This window comes from Corvus cornix, chromosome 4, assembly GCF_000738735.6.
Source record: "Corvus cornix cornix isolate S_Up_H32 chromosome 4, ASM73873v5, whole genome shotgun sequence".
In the NCBI taxonomy this organism is placed as follows: domain Eukaryota; kingdom Metazoa; phylum Chordata; class Aves; order Passeriformes; family Corvidae; genus Corvus; species Corvus cornix.
Genome location: NC_046334.1, coordinates 35,123,364 through 35,144,837, shown reverse-complemented (window position 1 = coordinate 35,144,837; position 21,474 = coordinate 35,123,364). Strand labels below are relative to the sequence as shown.

General features: G+C 39.5%; 1 protein-coding gene across 3 annotated transcripts; it reads left to right on the top strand.

Annotated features, from left to right (window-relative positions):
• Window positions 1-41: 41 nt before the first annotated feature.
• On the top strand, window positions 42-20,641 carry MFAP3L (microfibril associated protein 3 like). Of its 3 annotated transcripts, XM_039550292.1 has the most exons (4): window positions 54-108; window positions 11,433-11,833; window positions 15,469-15,531; window positions 15,649-20,641. In XM_039550292.1, the coding sequence occupies exons 2-4, from the start codon at window positions 11,551-11,553 to the stop codon at window positions 16,329-16,331; spliced, it is 1,029 nt and encodes a 342-aa protein (XP_039406226.1). In that variant the 5' UTR covers window positions 54-108; window positions 11,433-11,550; the 3' UTR covers window positions 16,332-20,641. The 3 variants fall into 3 exon arrangements, with proteins under 3 accessions (XP_039406225.1, XP_039406226.1, XP_039406224.1); XM_039550291.1 differs by having other exon boundaries at window positions 42-83; window positions 15,469-20,641; XM_039550290.1 differs by having other exon boundaries at window positions 15,469-20,641.
• The last annotated feature ends 833 nt before the right edge of the window (window positions 20,642-21,474 follow it).

Genomic DNA, 21,474 nt, shown 5'->3' with positions numbered 1-21,474 from the left:
TGAGGGGCGCGGCGGCGGCGGGCGCTGCCGCGGGGCGGCGGCAGCAGCGGCGGCAGCACAGCGGCAGTGGGCAGCAGCAGCGGGTGAGCGGGAGCAGCGGGCGGGCAGGTGAGCGGCGCGGGGGGCGCGGGCCGCGGTTCCCTGGTGGGCGGGCGAGCGGCGGTCCCGGGGAGGCGCTGCCCGCCGCTGCCTCCACCGCCCGCGCCGCCGGCACCTGCCGCGGCTGCCGGCGACCTGCGAGCCGGCGCGGTGGCCGCAGAGCTCCGCGCTGAGCCCGGGCGCGCTGTCCCGCCGGCGGCCCCGGGGGAGCCTGGAGGGCCGCAGCAGGGTCCGGTGGCCGTGCCGGGGGAGCGCTGCAGCCCGACCAGCCCGGCACGGCGCTTCTCCCGCGGCGGCTGTCGCTCGCGGCCAGCCTGGCGTGGAGCGCGGTATCTCCCCGCTCAGTGGGAGCCCAGTAATGCTGTGTTCAGCATGAAAGTTCAGGAGATTATTTCATATCAGCACCGGGGCTTGAAGGAAAGTGGGTTTCGTTAGGCAAAAAAACCCCTAATGAGCCCAAGGCTTTACTGGAGCCTTCTGGCTCCTGCCCGCAGGATGCTCGCTGCTGTCCCGTCCTGGGAAGGCGAATGGGAGGTGACACCTCAGTGCAAAGACCTCTTCGATGGAGCTGACTTCTAAGAGAGGTTAACTTGTGCTGCCTTAAATTTAAAATAAAGGATGCCTCCTGATACTTTGCTTTAATTACTCATTTACTTCACAGGATAGCCTTGTAAGATAAAACTCAATTTCATAAGTGTCCTGAGGGAACTAGAATCTAACACTTCAGAGTGGTCTTGCAATAATCTTTTGAATCCTGTTTCTTAACAGGGCCAATTCGAGCAGTATCGGACAAGGGAGCTTAAGAGAACAGAGACTGCTACTGAGCAGGCACTTTTCTAGTGCATTTGTCTGGAGAGTCTTGTAAGAGACTGCACTTCCTAACAGCCCTCTTTCATTTGTTAAATTGAAGCATCTCAAATGGAGCTACCCTGATAAACCCACTTGGGGAAATAAAAGTACCAACTGTGGCAAAATCCTAAATGCAACCTCATTTGGTACATGTGTGTCTGAAGAGCTGTGAAATTATTTCAAAGGGAAGAACACAAAGGAGTTAAGGGGGGGAAAGGTAGTATTTTAGTTCTTTAGAGACATTATATTAAGAAAGAGTTCCTCTTTTCACTGCAGTAGGACAAAATACGGCAGATCTTTTTTCAGTGGAGATGATGTTTTGCATGACAGGAATCCTTTGTCTGGTTTAGCATGTACAGTTAGCAACAGCACCATTGATATACTTGTGGTTGCTGTAGTAGAAATCCTTTTTTATTAGAAATCCATCTAATTCAGACTGCAGCATATTAACGTCAGATGATGTTGACTGCATCTTACACAGCTGGAGTGCACATTGTGCACCCATTTTTTTCTGAAGAATTTGGAGTTTTCAGAGGCCTGGACAAACAGCAGAACATCTTCAACAAACAAAAAAATATGTTTTGTGTCCAATGCATATTTCCCGTCCTGAAAGTTCATAAAGTTTAGAGATAAAATCAGTTACTCTTAAAACATTTAGCACATGGTGGGAGTGTGGTAGTGAATTCTGAAGTGATCCATATCATACAACTCCAGTTGCCTTCCTGCCCTGTCCTCTTTGCCTCCCTGCAATTAGGCAGGTCCTGCACGAATGTGGAGGAGGAGGATGGAGTTGGCACAGAACCTGCTAAAGTGCATTCATTGCTTTAACCAGGGAAATAAAACCCAAACCCAGGCAACAGAGGGTCACCTTTGTGACACAATGATAGGGCTTCTGGGAAATTATTTAAATGGAACAAAATCAATCTCCATTTCAGTTCTTGTCTACAAAGTTTGGAATGTGGGACTGGCATTTCTTTTATGGTTTAAGCTTCTTGCCCAGTGTAAGGCACCAGTGAGATGTGGATGCAATTTACAGCAGGGAGAGTGAGCTTGCCAGGAGCTAAAGCAACCTGAACCAAGCTCTGCTAGCAGGGTCTTCTTTCTCTGTCAGCAAATTGCACCTTTACTAGAAGTTTTTGCAGGCACAGATGCCTATGATACTACTTTGAGATGTCCTGGATTGTATTAATATGTCACTAGAAGACTGGTGTAAGTCCAGGGTCTTGGATAGTTCCTGGAATTTTTCATTCCTGCAATTCTGAGCTGCCATCCATTCATGCAGACTTGTGGGCTTTTGCAAATGTCTCTCGGTATCCTTAATTTTTTTATTTCGTTTTGATGATTAAAACAGTGGCATTTTCTGCCTATATACAGACCCACTTTAGAGACATCATTTCCAAGACAACTGAGAGGTTATTACTTTCACCAGTTACTGTGATTAAAATCATCCATAGCAGGATTTTAGAGCATTTATCAGAAATAACAACCTCTGTACAGATGTGTGTAAATAACTTTATTTTGGAAAAGGGCCACTATATGTGGAGGAATTGGATTAAGAATAACCTAGCTAGCCCAGACCTAACATTTAATTGACATGGGTCTGCCACACCGAGCGTTTTATTCCAAGAAAAGATTGTTGCTGATATTTTTAAGTCACACAGGGGCCAGGGCACTGCAGCTGCACACGTGTGTGTGATTCCCAGTCCTATGTGTGTGACCGTGTGGTTCACACACAATACTGGATGCTGAGAAAGGTATGTGCCTTTAAAGTTGCACTTTTCAATGTGACGTCGACTTAACTGGCACACAAGTCTGAAATTATAGAGGTTCTTGAGTAAACTCTTGAGTGTCTTCAGCTAAATTATTGCATATACATGACAATATACAGTCATGTTTGGAGAGGGCTGAATTGATCACGTTTGGGTACAAGCAAGACTTAAGGTGCTGTGTGGTGCAGGGCAAACTTTTTCCCCTTTGTTACTTGTGGAGGAAAGAGGTGCAGACACTTTTAACCTGATTGCAATCAGTCATGAGCAGTTAGATTCCTTTAAATTCCCCCTCTGACAAGGTTAATCCTGTCCTAATCATGCCATCCACATGTAACCTCTTTGCCCTGTATCCCAGCAACCAATAAACATGAAAGCCAATCATTAAAAATTATATCCATCTTACAGTTCCATAGGGATAGAGGAGAATTAGTCATACTTAAATATGTTTTCTCCTATTCTTTTTTCTTTTGTGTTCCAAATAATATGGGAGCCTTTTGTTAAAATAGCATAATAAAAGCTATATCAGTGCACTGAAAACATTCAGTTGTTCAAAATTTAGACTTTAAATAGAATTTTTAGCCTGCAAAGTCCTTCATATCTTTGTTTAAGCAAAACTTAATTTTTAATTTCGTGTCTTATTTAAATGTTTTACATCTGGATTTTTCCTTCTTCCTTTGGAAAAAGAAAACCACTAGATGTGTTTAAGGAATGGTTAGGTTTGACAAGCAGAGCTCAAAGGAGGAAGTGGAATAAAGTGAACTGGGTGACGTTCTACACTGCTATGTTCTTAGCAGAGTCTCATAAGCCTTGCCAAGAGCGTATGAGATCTGTTGCATTTGCTGACTTTGGTTATTTAAACTGTTGGCAGAATAATGCTTACAGAGTGCTGGAATAAATAAAAGATACAAGGTGCATAAAGAAAATGAAAGATATGTAGATCTTGGTGAGGCCAGGAAGAGCTCAGATATACATGGAAGTGTGGGAGGGATTCTCTGTGCATCTTCATTGTTCCTCCTTTCTCAACAGAGGGAACTTTTAAGCATTGATCTATCTGCATTTACTGCAACAGCAAACCAGCAGCTATGCTGAAAGTTTGCAAGGAGTTAAGCAAGGGACTCTTAAAGCCATACAAATGTTCCTGGAATAAGAGCTTTGTATACAAAACTATACTGAATGGTAATTGTACAGCCTCCTAATAAATACAAACACTGAGCAAATCTAGTTAAGCTATATAAACACAGCTTTTATTTTTAAGAATAAAATTCTTCAAAGCACTTATACATAATCAGACATAAGATGGGCCTTGAAAAATCTCCACTATCAATAGTGTTGAATTTTCTTCATGATCTGGGTAGCCTACAACTCAGTAGGACATTTTCCCAACAGTACCTGCCTTGATGAAAAACAGCATGCTTCTCCACTAAATATAGAACTTTGCTTCTGCTGCAGTCATTAAAATACCACATAGAAAGAAAACTCAGATTTATCAGTCCATATAAATGTGGACATCTGAATTACTACTTTTTAGTGAGAAGTTAAGCATCTAAGGTGCCTGAGTGCTTTTGTTGCTTCAGTGTATTTCGCAAAAAGTTGATTTAATACAGCAGAGATGCTGGAATTACAGGAGCTGTGGCATCAAAAGGGGATTTTCCAGAGATTTGGCATTCTTAAGGTACTTTTAAATAACCTCTCCAATAATTACCCACCGACAGTCTTCATTCATTCTTTTTTAGGTTAATGGATTAGCATCTCTGAGTGTGCATTGACATCAGGAGAGTGCACATCAGACCAAAGACATGGTTAAATCAATGGGTCCATTCAGATATTTAAAGTGAAGCTCTAGGATGCCATGTGATTGCTAGTTTTGCAATATTGAGACATGAAGTAGGATAAAGAGGAACAAAACTGAGGAGAAATTTACAGTAAAAGCAATCTGAAACATTTACACACTGATAAAGGCAACATGAAAACTCTTTCATTGTACCACTGCTGAACAGAAAGGCATTTTCATTTCCCTAAATGAAAAATACGGATATAACATTAATTTTCAATTACACATCTAAAATATGTAATCACCTCATTGCTTGCTGCTTTCTTGCTGCAGTCTATTGTTACACTATGGAACCCTGAAACTAAGACAATTGTATCTTTACAATACTTCTTTCCTTTGTTACCCACTACAGTGTTGTGTGTATTCAGACCAAGACAATTTTAGAAGACAAAAACTGATAATGAGTAAGTTTTGCTCAGGTTCTGCCATTAATGGTAGAATAAGCTACAGTCCTTGATTTTTCCATTTTCTTTCTTTTGTTATTTATCATTTATCACCTTACAAAACAGATTGACAAATGTTTGCCTGTAAGAACTTACCAATGCCTGCAAAATGTACGATTAATTTTAATTTATAGGCTTCTTTGTTTTAATTTTTTTTAAGACAGGAGTGCTAGAAAAGGTCTCCAGGTTGCCATACTGACATCCATTCCTGTTCACTGCCCAGGGTCATACACTCAGAGGACAATGCATACATAGAAGTTAAGTCCCCAAGTTTATCACAGGCTGTCATAATCTATGAATCTGTGCTTGTAAATTATATACAGTTTCTCTTGAATCTTCATAGGTTCCCAGCCCTTATTTTATCCTGTGTCAAGAAATTGAGACAATCACCTTGAGGGAGATGATTCTCCCCCTCTACTCTACCCTTGTGAGACCCCACCTGGAGTACTGCCTGCAGGTCTGGGGTCCTCATCAGAAAGATGTGGAGGGGGTGAAGCAAGTCCAGAGGAGGGCAACAAAGATGCTCAGAGTTACCTTGGCTGGAAATAAGTCTTCTTTTTATGCTGAGGAGGAGATGTACTGTTCTACTTACTTATCACGCAAGTACAGTGCAGAAGGCCAAATACTATTTTTTCCAGGCTGTAGTCAACACTCTCAGCCTGTCTTATCATTCTAAAATGCTGCTACTCAACAAATTATGAAGGGATCATGAAGACAATTTCCCAGCAACCCATATAGTAATTTTTAAGATCAGATATATTTTTTCACATTGACTTCTCCAAGGCAATTCTTGTATTTGTGTTTCTGGAGTATTAGAGTTTCTTTTGGTTGAGGGGGGCCTCTGGGGGTCATCTGATCCAACAGCCTGCTCAAAGCAGGGCCAGTGTATACCAGCTCAGTCAAGTTTTGAACTTCTCAAAGAAGAGGGATTCCACAGCCCATCTGGACGACTTATTGCAGGGCTTAGCTGACCTCCTGCTTAAAAGTTTTTTCATAAATAATGATAATTTCTGTTGTTACAGCTTGTGTGCCTTGTCTCATGTCCTTTCACAGCACATCTCTGAGAGGAGCCCATGTCTGTCTTCTCTGTATCGTCCCATCAGGTGGCTGAAGGTAGCAAGTGACACCAGGTGGCTGAGCACACATGGCCAGGGCTCAGCCCTGTTGAGAGGTTTCCTCAAGTTCCCAGGCAGCTGAAGGCAGCTGAAGAGACTAAATAAGCGTATAGCTGAGGGCTGCTGCCCAGCTGGGAATCCCCAATCTAGATGTGCAGAAGGAAGCTTTTCATCTTACAAACATCACCAGCAGGTCACCTTTTCAACATAGCCAGGGAAACAGAAAGCCATGAAGTTATGAAGGACTGAAATCCTCCTCTCCAGGAGAATGAACAGAGCAGCTCTTCCGGAAACAAGCATTAATATTTTATTAACTGTCAAATTAGTAGAAAAATAAGTCAGAAATTTTCTGCTAGTTGTAAAAGAGTGACATTTCTTTTCATCTGCATGTCTGCACCCTAATAATTAGACCTTTTCAGTAGATGGTTCTCACTCATAAGCCTATGAACTGGCAGTGAGCTTCTCACCTGTGGGGCATAGGTTCCTTCATTTGCATTCCTGTTTCACTAACACCTGTTACCTTTTACTTTTGCCCACTCTTTAAAGACATTGCCTATGGAAACTAGGAAAAGTTGCAAGCAGTTCTTGAATAATAAAAAACTAGGCTTAATTTTCTCTTGTAGCATCAGCCTTTATACTTATTTTAGACAAGTGAGAACTAGAATGAAAATCATTTAATTTTCTTGGTCACTTACAAGCCAAGGAAGATGGCATTGGGATGTTGAAGCTATAGGAGCATAATTTATTCATTATGCAATAAGCTGGCTTCTTGTGCTTCACTTCTGAATTGAATAACCTCGCAGTTAATAGGATTACACATTATTCCAAGAACAAGAACAGGCCAGTCTTACAGATGTGAGTGAGCCAGTAAAAGGTATGCATCAGTGCTCTCCTTTTCTGTTCTTTTGTGCTCTGCTATCATGTTGTTCTGCACAAATGTGGCACTTACAACCATGACCCCACACCCATAGTCATTTTCTTTGGTGGCAATAGTATGGGAAGGAACATGAAAAACTAAATGACATGAAAAAATAAATGGTCAGTCAGAACATGTCTCTGATTAATGTTCCTAGTCAGTCATAGCTGTGTCTTCTGTTTAGACTGATGTCTGATTTTGGACAGAGAAGTTGTAGCTGTAGCTTTTGTCCGTGTTTCACATTAATTAGGAGTAAAACTATCACACTGCAGCTCTGCTTTTTCTGGAGCACATTCCAGGGGATTTCTCTGGATAGAAATGCATAGAGAGCATGCTAGAGCTGGCTGTCATGTCACTTAGAGGAAAAGCTTGTCATGTGTTCTCATGTGGAGCAAGTCTTTTCCTTGGAAGCTAATCTCACAAGCAGTAAATCTGTTACTTTAATATTTTCAATTTATACCATTTGGGTTGGGGAATTTAAAAACAGAACTATTTAATCTATGGACCACTGGCACGCATTGTTGAGTGGTAAATCTTGCTCCAGATACAATACAGCAGGAGAGTTTCCTATATATATGTTCTAGGTGCTGGAGGAGATTTCATTCATTTCATTCCATTTTTGGAGGTAAGCCTGTCCCTATCCCACTGCTTTGGATGGAAAACATAGCTCAGAATAGCCAGGAATGTTCTTTTTCCAATTCATGCACCACAAATTTAGAAGTAAAAAAAAAAAGTATGTGTTACCACATGAATTATATAGAGTTTTATTTTCTGTAAGTATTTTACAGGTAGCTCGTGTGCTTTGGGGAATTAGCTTTTTGTTTATAGTGACTTTTTAATGGCAAAAATGCATCAAGAGACTCAATCTGTTCCTACAAAGTGAGTCTCAGGATTGCAGGTGTCCTCCTCCTTTAGACTACTGTGTTAGTCTCAAGTAGTTATTACAGGAATCTTTGTTTTAGTCTAGTCAATGCAGCTTTCTCTGACTTAGGTCATATTAAAAGGTTACAATTTTGGCTGCCTTCATCAGGTTTATCATGGGTCACAGCTAATTGCTGCCTCTCGTGGCCAAGATCCTGGGCGACAGCACTGTACCCACTTCTCCATTGCTCTGGATTCTCTTGCTGCTTTGCCAGACATCACTAGCAGTCCTATTTTTGTCTCAGTCTTTTCCCCATTTAGTTGTGTGATTAAACCATAACTTGTTACATCACGTTTAGCAAAGCAACTGGCTTCTAGATCTGTGTTCCCTGATATCCTCAGGCAATCTTGTGCCTATGGCAAAGCAGGAGGACAGGAACTCTCAGCAAATCTTCCTTTGCATCAGCGTCTGGTGTGACTACATTTTCTATCCTTTCAGTTCTCTCTCTGCTTCTTCCTGCTTTCCTAACCTGACTCTAGCATTTTTGTCATGCCCAGCAGGTTTGCAGAGGGTCCTGGACATGCAGGTCCCAGCATGGCCACCCTGTAACTTTCTTGTATCAGCTGGGGCTAAGAAAGCCTTCTTTGGTTTCTTCCATCTCTTTTGTTCCCTGATAACATTGGAGAGGATGCACACCAAAGGAAAGATTGCCTACTGCTTCCTAGTTGCCCTGGGAACATTTGTCTAAACTTGCATCCTAAAACACTGTTCTTCAGAGAGATCTCTCCCTGTCTCCTCAAACATACTCAGGCACTTCCCTGGATGGCATATGAAAGCAGCAACCTTCATTTCCAAACATTCTGCTTTAAACCTACTGCCTGATTATTCCTCACATTAGCCATCAAACTGTATTTATTTCTAATACAAATGTATCTAGAGAGGTATTTAGTGTTTTCTTAATAGTCTACATTCCAGGAACATACATGAGAAAGTACATTCCCAGGAGTAAGAAGGAGTAGGTAAGAATCTTACAGAGTAGATAGATGTAAATTACTCATCTCTATTTTAACATTTACTGCAGCTATTTATGGTTCAATTCTGTGCCAGAATGAGGGAGTCACTGTTAGCTTCAGACAAGTAATCGACCCTTTGGCCATACAGTGGACCAGTCACATTTGCTATCACTACACAAAGGTACAGTTTCTGCTTTCATATGCTCTGCGTTCAGAACAGGTAAACATACAGAACAGGCAACACCTTACAGCCGTCACAGAGCTTCCAAACCTCTGCCCACACCCCTGTGCTGTGGGGAATCAGTGGGCCATCAGCTACCTCGAACTTCCTAATACACTGCTGGTCCCTTCCTTACAGGTCTTCTGTTCACCCACTGGGGAGATGCTATTTCATTTCCTTCTGGAATGCAAACTGCTCTCCACAATAAACACCTTTTTTTGATTGCTACTTTTTTTTCTGCTATAAAAATATATGATAGACCCAAATACAGTAATAACAAGCCACTGGCAGTAATTAGAACACAAAGCTTAATCAATTTATGTTGTTCTTTTTCCCTTCCCATTGTCTTAATCCAGCCAGTCTCTGTTCCTGCTCCTTTGCCAGGAAGTGTGATTTTGGCTTTTCTGTATGGCGCAATGCAGATCTATGACACTGTACAGAAACATTTTATAGAATGAATATCTGTAATCATGAAGAATGGCAGTCTCCAAGGTTAATGGAGTAGTAGAAATGAGATGTAAATAGTTACTGAAGTGAATAGGCAGAACTGAAGGGTTTTTTTCCAAACTGCTGACTCAGACGGAGTGTACCTATACAGACCTTCAAAAGCACAGCCTCTACATGCTTTGTATAATTGGAAATAGATTTCTGAAGTCATTGTTTATATAGCTTTATATGACAAATGAGACTTGAATATTAATTTAAAGTTTAAAATTATTCTGTCTCTTCGAGAGAAATACTTCCACAGTCGGTAATTATAAAAGCAGAGAAAAAACAAGGACAGGCTTGAAGCTGGGACAGACCTCTGCATCATGCCTGCAGTTTATCTAAAAAAACATAGGTTTTCATTTCTAGTAATGATTCATCCTGTAAAATGGAAGAATTAATTTGCTTTTTCAGTAACAGCAGTATCTCTTGGTATGAAAACAAGTTCATTGCTTTACAGAGAAGAGAGGATGCCTAAGAAAACAACCTAAGTAAAATATTACCAGTGAAAGACAGTAATGTTGCTTTCTTTCCTTTTTGAATACAGAAGATAAGGAAGGGAATATTTTGTTTGTTTCTTTTTATTTTAGTGGTTCCTTTATATATGGAACTGATCTAGGGAAATTATCTTGTCCAGTTATTTTATATGCTAAGGCAGATGAGTTACCATGGGTCAAATGTATATTTAAGAAAATATAAATAGTTTTGAAATGGAAATGTTCATTTGGGGAAAGTTTGTTAGACAGTTTCCTATATTTGGGTTCCAGATAGATTCCTCTAACTAAAAGTTTCACTAAATTTCAGTTATTTACCTTAGAAACACGTTGAGTAAAACCAATATAGGGTTGGATACTCTGTGATTTAAACGTGATTTGTGGCTTTTAGACTCTTGAGTGAAATTTTCCAAGGTGCTCATTTTGAGGCCAACATTATGCCCTCAGTCAGTACTGAATGCCAATTGTGTTCACTGGCAGCATAATGAGGCCAATAGAGAGCCATTTGTAACCCCCCGCCTCTGTCCAGAAACTGAAATCACTGCTTTAGAAAGGCCTCATTGTGGATGATTAGTTGAGGGAAAATACTGTAGGGAGAGTGTGCAAAAAGTACGCAGGCAAAATGCTTAATGCCGCATAAGGAACAGAAAAGTCCTACCTTCATTTGTATCTCAAAGGAACATTAACAATTATTATGTCACTAGCAAGTACTCTTCTTTACAAATCTGCTCTAAAAATAACACTGAAATTACTTTATCAAGCATGTAATACCCTCTTTTAAGAATATTCTTCCATGTTTTATCTCAGACAGCAGTAGCTGAAGAAAAGTGAATGGTCTGAGATGTTTTTCTGTATGTGTTTGGGAAAAATTGTGTATATCAAGGATTCCAACATTATATCCAAAAACCCATCCTGGAATTGTTCTTTCTTACACTATGTTTCACCATGCACGTGGTAGAGTTGCAGCACCAAACTGGTAGTGACAGTTTTTAACATGCTGTCTGTTTTTCCTGTTGATTTTGCAAATGTTTAAGAAAAATTTAAAAAAAAAAGAAAAAAAAATCTGTTTAACTTTTGGCATAAAACTGTACCTGCTAAGTGTCTAGGTGATAAAAGCCTTCTGCTATGCCTGTCACTCTGAACAACACCATTGTCAGGAAAATGTATGCATCTTTTTCCAGTAAGGATAAGGACTGTGATAACATTAGCATTTAGACAAGACACTGCACTGATGATTGTGAAATGCATTAATGGATGTGTCACTATTTTAAAAGAGCACATCTAATGGATTGTTTATATATGCCATCTCACTCTACTTATTTATTTATTTTATAGGATATTTTAAGCATAAAATTGCACAGATCAAAGTAGAACTCTTCTGTGACCTGCTCAACTCAAGGACCGCATTCAACAGAACCAGTTCCCAGCCAGTCGTGTACCCCACTGAAGGAAAATGGACATACTGAACAGCCACCACTTTTTGTACTTTCTGCCTACCACACGCCTTGTCATCTTATTAGCAGCTTTGACCACTGCTGAGGATGTCAGTAACAGCACTTTCAACCGCACTGACACACACACAGGGGCTGCGCCTGTGGTGATCTCCCGCATCGACCACATCATAGTCAAGGAGGGCAGAAGTGCCTTGATCAACTGCAATGTCCAAGGAAGTCCCAGTCCACATTACAGATGGTACAATTCCAATGGCCGCCTGCTCCAAGAGGAGGAGAGTAAAGGTAAGATCTTAGTGATAGCACTGATGTAGCCTGTCCAGAGACACTTCTGATTTCAGCAAGTTGACAAATAACCTGAATTTAATGGCCTGGCTGTGGTATTTTCCTGTGTGAAAATAAATGAAAGCCTGGTGGCAGTTATAAATTTTTTATGTGCACCTTGGAAGAAAACAGTAACTTTTTATGTGTTATTTATAGCAACACATAGCAAGAAGCTGAAGCAGTTAAAAGAAGGTGTAGACAGGCTTATTTTCATTGGAAGACTTCGGGTTTGTTCCTGTTTCTCATTCTGTCCTCCTTTGTTCTTCTCTGGCACCAAAAAAAGATTAAAAAGCTGTTTCCCAGCACAAAGGAGGATTCTCATGACATATGAGAATAGTTTGTTGGCGTGAACTCAACACAGCTAACTCCCTGATAAGCCTTCTGTCTTTATGTGCAGTGCCATGGCAGTGTGAGAAGCAGGAGGTGCCCTGAACAACCAAGTGCAAAACCTATATAGGGCAGCAGTCAGAAGGACAGGCCAAATTTGAGCCTTCCTGGCTTTAGTTAAGACTCTTCAGTGCCATTTGCCAGAGACCTTAATTACATGTGGGCTGATTTTCCTTAAATGGAAGGTTTGGGTGATAATCCTAGTTATACTTCTAAGGAGTGTTTGAGCGGAGTGTGGGTATATGAAAGGTGTTTTTCTCATGTAATCCTTCCATAGTGACTGCTTTGTTCACAGCATGATGAAATAAACTCTTAGTTGTAAGATAGCGTGCCTAACTAATGGCTGACCTGACAGAGAACTCTGCTGTGACAGGAGTAACGATTGACCCAGCTTGATGTGAAAGAGCAGTGTGTATCTGTAAGAGCTTACTGCATAACTGGTTATGTTTTACATTACAGCATGTAAAGCTAGAGAAAGGACCTACTTGAGCTACTAAGCAGACTTTCGAACATGATTTGTGTGGTTGTGGCAACATACAGCAATTAGTATGCTGGAGTGTTTTGCTAAGGTTCACTAACAGAAAATTTCCCCTCTAGTTAGGCATCTAAATTTAGGTCTTTGTGTAGTCAGCTGAGAGAGCTGGCTAAAACAGACATTTAGGTAGGTGAGCGAAAACTTTGACCAAATCAGTAAAAATTGCAGATGTAGTATTAAAACAACATCACTTTAACTTAGAATTTCAACAGTGCAATACCTCCTTTAAGAAACTGTCTTTCTGTAAGAAATGTTTCCTAGCTTGAGACCTTTCTTTGTGATGTTAAGTATGGCATTGAATTGTTATCAAAACCCAGCAATGATACCTTCTCTAGTCATTGTTTTCTTATTTGGCTTAATATAGCTGTCAGGATCCACTGGCATAGACCCAGTAACTGAGTCACAGTTCAATGCCGTTATGCCATTTATAAGAGCTGGAGCCAGGTTACATCACAAGGTGTCTTGTTATTTCACAATTAATAGAAACCTACTTTGCAAAAAGGACCAGCATTGCAATTCAAAGAAGTACTGAGCAGTGAATACTCTGTATTTTTTATTATGCTGGAGGTGGAGGATGTAGTGTCATCTGTTACAGATGCTAACGTTTCCTCTGTAAAGGAGTTTTCTTCTGAATTTGCCTAACTTTAGCAGATTGGGGTGATTTTTTTTTATGTGAAGGTCTGATTTAAACTGAGCTTTTATTTATTCTGCATTTTTTAGTTTCAAGCAAAATGATTCAGGTGTTTTCAAGAATTATGCTAGGGTAAAAAATAGTGGTTTAGTTAAGTTAAAACTTCTAAGTAAGAGGATAAAAAGATGTAATTAAGAGCACGTCTGTACACATGAACTGAGGCAGGGATCTTGTGGGAATACTTTCTACACAGGCTTCTACTGGGGATAACGTAAAAAATTTGGGTAAGCCATGTTTAATTAGAAAAACTTTGAACATTGTAAAAGCCCATAACTACTCTGATTTAGAGGGGTTTTTGACTAATGAGTTTCGGAATTGCCCACAGTTTCTTTAAAAGAAATACAGGGAAAGAAATAGAATAATCTTTTTAATAATGAAAGAACTTCTGTGAAAAAGATAAAATAAATGTAGAAGCAAGGGATACACCAATCTGTGGCAGGACTGCAATCCTGCCTTGTGATTTACACAACTGCACAGGCATTTTTCACAGGTTTAATTCTCTGATCACAGGTTTTGTGTCTTTTTCAGCTGCCTTAATAGACTTAAATAGCAGCTGGTTAGGTTAAGTTTAAGGAAAAAAAAACTTCTTTGATGGTAAAGACGGGTGAACACCTGACATTCCTTTCTGTGGAAGGTTATTGAAATTCCAGCACTACATTCAGCAAATACCTGTCTGGAATGGCTTGGGATTGTGTTACAGAGATTGAAAACAGTTGAGTCTTCCTCTGAGCAGTAGTATGTACTAGCTGATCTTGTTGGCTTATATCAGCCTTTGTTACTGCTTCAAAAGGAAATCTTCTGTAGGACATCTCCCTGGAGGAAGTGTTCAGAAGGCACAGAGACACTCCACTTTCTGGCTGTTCTCTACTGTGTGAACACTTCCAGGAGTGGGTTTACATAAAGGAAAGAATTGACACCAGGCTTTCCTGTTGGATTTGACTTACGTTTTTTATAGCAAAGTTGCAATTTAAGAAGTCATGTCACACCAAATGAAGAAAAAATATACGTCCTCAGCTCTTAAATAGTGTAGTGGTATTTGAATAAAAATGAAGTTCACTTGAGGAACTAAAAATCTTCATTCATTACCAGTATATAGTGGCAAATACAGTAACTAGGTGAATCTTGAATCACTTTAGCAGTGACAGGAGTGATGGCTTTTTAACATGTTGTTTTAAATGCAGTTTCATACCTAAACTGTTCTGCTGTGCTAGGTTCAAAGAATATGAAGTGTTCATGTACGTGAAATGTATATGTCCATGCAGCGGACAAAGTTATCAATTATATTACATTGACAGAATTTACTTTTAAAGGTAAAACAAGTTCTGTCGTAGTTTGTAGAGGTGACAAACACAAGGTGTTCACTGTCATGGCTCTTCTCCTTCCCATCTTTCTTACTCCTCCTATCCTACTTCCCTCTCTTTAATATCATACTTCAAAATCAGTTTCTCAACACCTCATAGGGCAGGCAATGTAGTATATGGTATCTGAAATGTTAGGGTTTTTAAAGTTTACATTAACAGAATTATATGAGATACTGTAACGAAACACCAAAAATAACCCAGTTGTACGCAAATGCATTCATTGTCAGGGAACAAAACAAGGAGGGTTTAGTAGGTTTTTCTGCTGCACAATCCCATCGATCCTGTTCTTTGAGGAAGTGTGACCTGTGTTTGGGAGGCTCTCTGGGGTAAGTAGTCCTATCTTTCTAACTTAACTGACCACAAGATTGAGATATATGTCATGCATATTAGTATTTTTTATGAGACTGTTTTAGGGCATGCTCTGACTATCCACAGTTGATGTCAGGAATTTGATAGTAACACAGCTAGGATCTCAGGCCTTTATGATGGTAAATTCTTTGTCTTCTTGTGAGCATTACTTCCTTCTTCCAAAACCTGAAGCCAGTTTGACAAAGCTGATGTTTAAGACTATGCTGATCATGTGACAAAATACTTCTAAGTTACTCTGTTTCCTCTCCAACAGGAAAATGGTGGTTTCTTGACAATGGGCTACTAAACATTACCCGCGTGTCATTTGAAGACAGAGGTAAATACACGTGTGTTGCATCTAATATGTACGGCAGTGTTAACAATACTGTGACGCTGAGGGTTGTTTTTACCTCTGGAGATATGGGAATCTATTACATGATTGTCTGTCTTGTAGCTTTTACCATTGTTATGATACTGAACATTACTCGATTATGTATGATGAGCAGTCATCTGAAGAAAACCGAGAAAGCAATCAATGAATTCTTCAGAACAGAAGGGGCAGAGAAACTTCAGAAGGCCTTTGAGATTGCAAAGCGTATCCCAATTATCACATCAGCCAAAACGCTCGAGCTTGCCAAAGTAACCCAGTTCAAGACCATGGAATTTGCTCGCTATATTGAAGAGCTTGCTCGGAGTGTACCTTTGCCACCTCTCATCATGAACTGCAGGACTATAATGGAAGAAATTATGGAGGTTGTCGGTCTGGAGGAGCAAGGACAGAATTTTGTACGGCAGACAGCAGAAGGCCAGGAAACCACTGAAACAGATGAGCTTTATATGATCCCAAATGCTTTGACGCGCAGTGAATCTCCCACAGCTGACTCAGATGCATCGTCACTGCATGAGCCACCTCAACAGATTGCAATAAAAGTGTCAGTTCACCCATTGTCCAAAAAGGACTGCATAGATGGTCAGTCACAGGAAAGCATGCAGTTGGACACCAAGGAAGAAGACCCTCCTCAAACACCAGCACTTCCTGCAGAGCCCCCTCCTGAGCCTTCTGCTGAACTCAGTTCTGATGACCCAGCATTGGCAAATGACAAAAATACATGCGTTATATATGAAAGCCATGTATGATAGTTACTCCTGAATCTATGCATAGCAGGAAAATCAGGTGGAGCTCTTTTAAAAATACATATTGTACTTGCCGCTAAGCCTTACCTGGAGACTATCATAGCAAAAGCATGTAAGTGGATTATTTGGCACTTTCTTCTCAGTTTAGTTTACCGTGATGTATGGCAGAGTAATTGCTATTACATTAATATTAATTGCTCTTTTTGATTAGGAATATTTCCAAGAAACATTTACCTCAGCATTTTCTAGGTCAGAGTCACCTGTAGTGGCCTCCTAGTCACCGGTAGTCTTTGATGTAGGACACTTGAACTTACTAACATAAAACTGGTTTCTATTTTTCTCCTTCACTCTCGTTATTTCCATCTATTGCATTTTTGCAAATATTAACTTGTGAATTTGAAATATTGCCCAAGAGGCAGCACTCCAGTAGCCAAATAAAATCCTAATAGATCCCATTTACAAAGCCTGTTTGCTCAGCTGCATTGTGATTTAGAGGGCTATTAAAGAAAGTTAAAATGTTTCCATTTCATTTGAGACCACACTGCTTAGCCACATGGGAAATAGTTTTCCCTTTTTCATGGAATGAAGATGCCAACAATTGTTTGCTTTGCATGGAGAAACAAGTTTTAGGTGTATATTACAGATGGGAAAGCCCACAAATATCTTACAGAAAGTTGCAGTCCAACAGCTCTGCAGGGGTTTTTTTTAGCATTTTCTGTGTTGCCAGAAGTTTATATGGCAAACAGCTGCAAATATGCAAGATGTCTTGTTTTGAAGTAATTTGGAAGCAGTAACTATGTACTACCTTACGAGAATGTATGCACGTTCCGTAACAGTCCTGCAAATGCCAGTTGATGACAAGGCTGAAATGGCAAAATACCCTTTTATTTGGCTTCTTAATTTTGAGCAAATTCATATATTCTGAAGATCAAGCCTAAATTCATATATAAGCATCAGTTTGAGAGTGTTGTATCCAAACTGGAAAAAAATATATGATCAAGTGTCCTACAAAATTACAAAGACAGTCACACAAACTGTTAATGCGATATAATTGTGTTGATATTTTGGGAACCTCCTATGTGTAGGATGTTCACTGCTTGAGTACATTTGACTCTACCCCAGTAAAGCTTTAATGATCACAGCAACTGTGGCGTTAAAAAGGATCAACATTTCTGCCAGGAAATGCCAGGAGTGGAAGGGAAGTGGTAATTTCTCTTGCAAATAGACAATAAAAAGTATCTTCTCTGTGAGTCTGGAAAGAAAGCACTTAGAAGGAGTTTGTATAGGGTTAATAGCATATTACTTAATTACTTTACACATTTAGTTTGGAACTAATGAACAAACTATCACTTTATAGTTTTTAAGAAAGATTCTAGTGTAAGTATAGATACTTAAAATAAATCTGGAATCAAGTATTTTGTAGAAAAAGAATTCTCTTAGGTCTGTGGGGAGATGATGCATGGATGGCTCTCTGGACATTTTAATGAAGCAGTCACATCTCCATAAGGTGTCTGTTGGAGGCAATCAGTTATATTAACTGCACAGGTAATCAAGACCAGACAAAGTCAATGTTGCAGGTACATAAAAGAACCTTTGATAATGAACTGAGGTCTTACGCCAACTTCCTCATGTTAAAGTGCAGAGCCTCACTAGCAGTGTAATACAGGAATACCCCATGACTTACATAGGTGATGCAGAGAAGGCTCCATATTTAGCTTTCTGTGGTTGTTAAAAAAATTTAATAATGGCCTTCAGATCTGACAACCAACTTGTGAGAAATGGCAGCATTCAGATGTCTCATGGTTTTTTGTGCTCACTAGTGGCAGGCTTCTATACAAAATGCATTTGCACATGCCCAAAAGGAAACATGCAAGGGCAAAGTCCCTTTAGGAACGTGACTGGAAATATTTGAGTTCCAGCAAAGCAATACAAACGTAGAACTGAAGTTAGATTAGGAGAATACCATAAAGAACCTCACTTCTGACCAGTGTGATTGACAATAGTATTGATGCAAACTGTTAACTTCTTGTATGAATCCAAAGGACATTTCTGTTTAGTTTTCACATCAGTTTTTCAAGTTACTTAATTTGCTTCTCATACAAAAAGGACAAGGGCAGAAACAAAAGAAGAAACTTGCACTAAACTCCTTTAATTCACTGTAACCTCCTGAGAAGAGGCATGTTGATGTTTCTGCCTGTCCAGCATTTACAAACAATGCCCATGCATTCTGAAGTTACCTACCTGGTGCCCAACTAAGATTGCACAGATAAGCAAGGATGTTCTCCTTGAAAGCATAAAAATAACTTTTAAATTACACTTTAATTTTTTTTAAAGTTATAAAAGTATTTATTAAACTACAGTATTTTAATTTTAATTTTTTTAAACTATGAAGTTTTCACAAAAGAGATCAGACGCCTTCATGTATTTCTAAGGTGTTCTGACCCTGATGCTTCTCTCAGGCTGTCCTCCAGCCTCTTTATTATTTATTTATTGAGAAACATTTGAGAGCAAACAATCCCCATGGATTTCTTCAGTATCACTGTGTAAACTTCCTTGAAGATACAGATGATGTTTTTCCCCAGAGGTTGCCCACAAAGGGCACGTTTGAAGTACACACAAACGCACAGTGCAAACCACATATAAGCAACAGGCACTTGGAATAGATACATGCAGTACATGGAGTGCTGGATTCCTGCTGTTGCAAGGTCAGAGGGAACCCTGAATTTTCTAGAGCTGGAGTCACTCAGAGCCGAGAGTTCACAGACTGCTCCAACCAGTCTGAACATTGAGCTTTGTGTTATTATCAGAATAAAACTGAACAGCAATGTAGCTGAAGAAAATACAGATTTTATACCGAACCAATGGTTCTGGTTTATGTGGTTTTTTGTGGTTTTGTGTATGCTGCTCAGTATCTTATGCATCCATTATATGACACTTCTAAGCCTAAAGCTTTTTATACACTTTCAGGAACTTCCTTTGTGGAAGACAGATGGGAAATAAGACCCAAACTTGTCTTTCCTGTTCCAAACTTTCTGGATGTGCTATTATAAAGTGTGCAATTGTGTCTTGCAGTATTTCTTAGCAAATGGTCCAAGAACACAATTAACAAATATAAAATTAATAATGGCTCTAAGAAAACATTAATGTTTGCATTGTTATGTATTTTCATGCACCTTAAGCACTTCAGGGACATTAATCTGTTCCCATCGTTGGACTATGCACACCTTTTGTTACATTTTTCTATTTATTGTACCACCAAACACTAATGGTTCTTAAAACACTCAGAATCTGGAAAATCCAGTCCAACTGAAATTGCATTCTAAAAGCAAAGGAACACCAAGCCAGGCTTAATAAAGAAAAGAGATTTGCACAATATATTTACACCATTTTCAAACATTTTTGCCAAAACTTCATGAAAGATGACTAGATTTCTTCAGCAGAAGAAATCAGTGTTGGATTTGAATTTTACACTTACTATTCTTTTTTTCTGCAAATGTAAGACCACATTAATCAGACCATTTAAACATAGTACTCACTATCTATTTTCTCAACATTTTCTTTTTGAGCAGCATTTGTTTACTGCTGATCCTTGTTTGTTCTCTGATTTGAGCATATTTGTGATGAAACCTACCCTTCAGTTATTTTTTGTCTGTCATACAAAAAATTTAAAAGAACCCATAGACCAGCATTTTTGTGCAGGTTTATTGGTACTTGGTAAGGCACAGAAGTATGCTCCTGTGCTTAAAAAATTACTGTATAATCATAAAACTTGCAAAATGGCATATACGGGCAGATGTTGATTTTTTTTTAATCAGTGCCTGTTTTATTCTAATGTACATACTATGTCAGTTCCTTGATTTGCAGTTACCTTTTAACAAAAGTACTGTAACATATAACCAGGGCTTTCTGACTTTCAGTTTGGTCAGATTAACTAATTCTAGAAAGTGTTAACAGTGTCGAATTTTCAAATGGGATATCTTGGCAGCATGCTATTTTAAGAGTTGGCCTCTTAAGTATGCCATATTTAGTGGGACAACTGAAAGCTTCTTAGATGCAAAGGAAGTGCTTGCACTAAAGTATCATAAGTTATATTTCATTTATTATGAAATCCTTTTTGATTTTACAAGAAATGTAAGACAAATATGAATGTGTTCTTTTGAGAAGCAGTTACTGTACTTTGATTTAAATAACTGTTATGATTTTATAGCTCACAGCCGTAAACCACAAAGAGACCAGTTCATGCTGAAGTGGCAAAATGAAATGTGATGTAGCTTGTACATTGATCATTGTTTCAATAAAGAATTTGCACATAATTTTGCTGAGTTTGTACACATTCAACAAGATTATGATTTCCTAGTAAGTGTATGCCATGTCTCCACTTCAAATGGAAGTAAATTATATCTCTCATTGTGCATCAGCTAAAATTCCAGAAATTTAATCAGGAGAAACAGTTATTTGCCTGGAAAGGAAGTTTTAATAAAGTTCTGAAAGGGAGCTGATGTCATTTTCAGAATATAGAATTACTGTTGTTACCAATAGCTTAGATTGCACATGTATGTAGTGTCCTTTAGAATCGTGGCAGCACTTCCATGTGTAATCCAAAGGACTTTTTTGCCTGCTGTGTCCTTTCTGAGCTGTGTCTCTGAGCATTGCAAAAAGTCTTGCTGCTGTTTTTAGACTTGGGGCCAATGAAATCAACATCTGTTCTCCCAGAGGCACCCTACTACCAAGACAAAAGAGAAGTGTGGGTTGCCATACCTGCACCCATTTCTTCATCCACCCTAAAAGGATGAGGTGAAATGAGTTTCCTGTCCCACAGCAGTTGGGCTGTTTCACTCCCTAACAGTCTTCAGCAGGACTCAGTTGAAACAGACACTCTAATACCTTGTCCTGGCTCTGCTGGTGCTACACAGCTAGTAACCAAAGTCAGTCATTGATGGACTGGGGAGGGAGGGAATTGCCCTTTCACACATGAAAGATTTGCTCTTCCCAGCTGCCTATTCTAGGCTGAAAAACATAGCCCGTAACAGAAAAATTATAACTACTTCATGTTTTAACACTGCTGTTCAAAAGAGTGTTCTAAGTTTGACAAATATTTTCAGAAGCATTTTTATTCACCAGTTTTAGCTGAGATAAACTGAGAGGG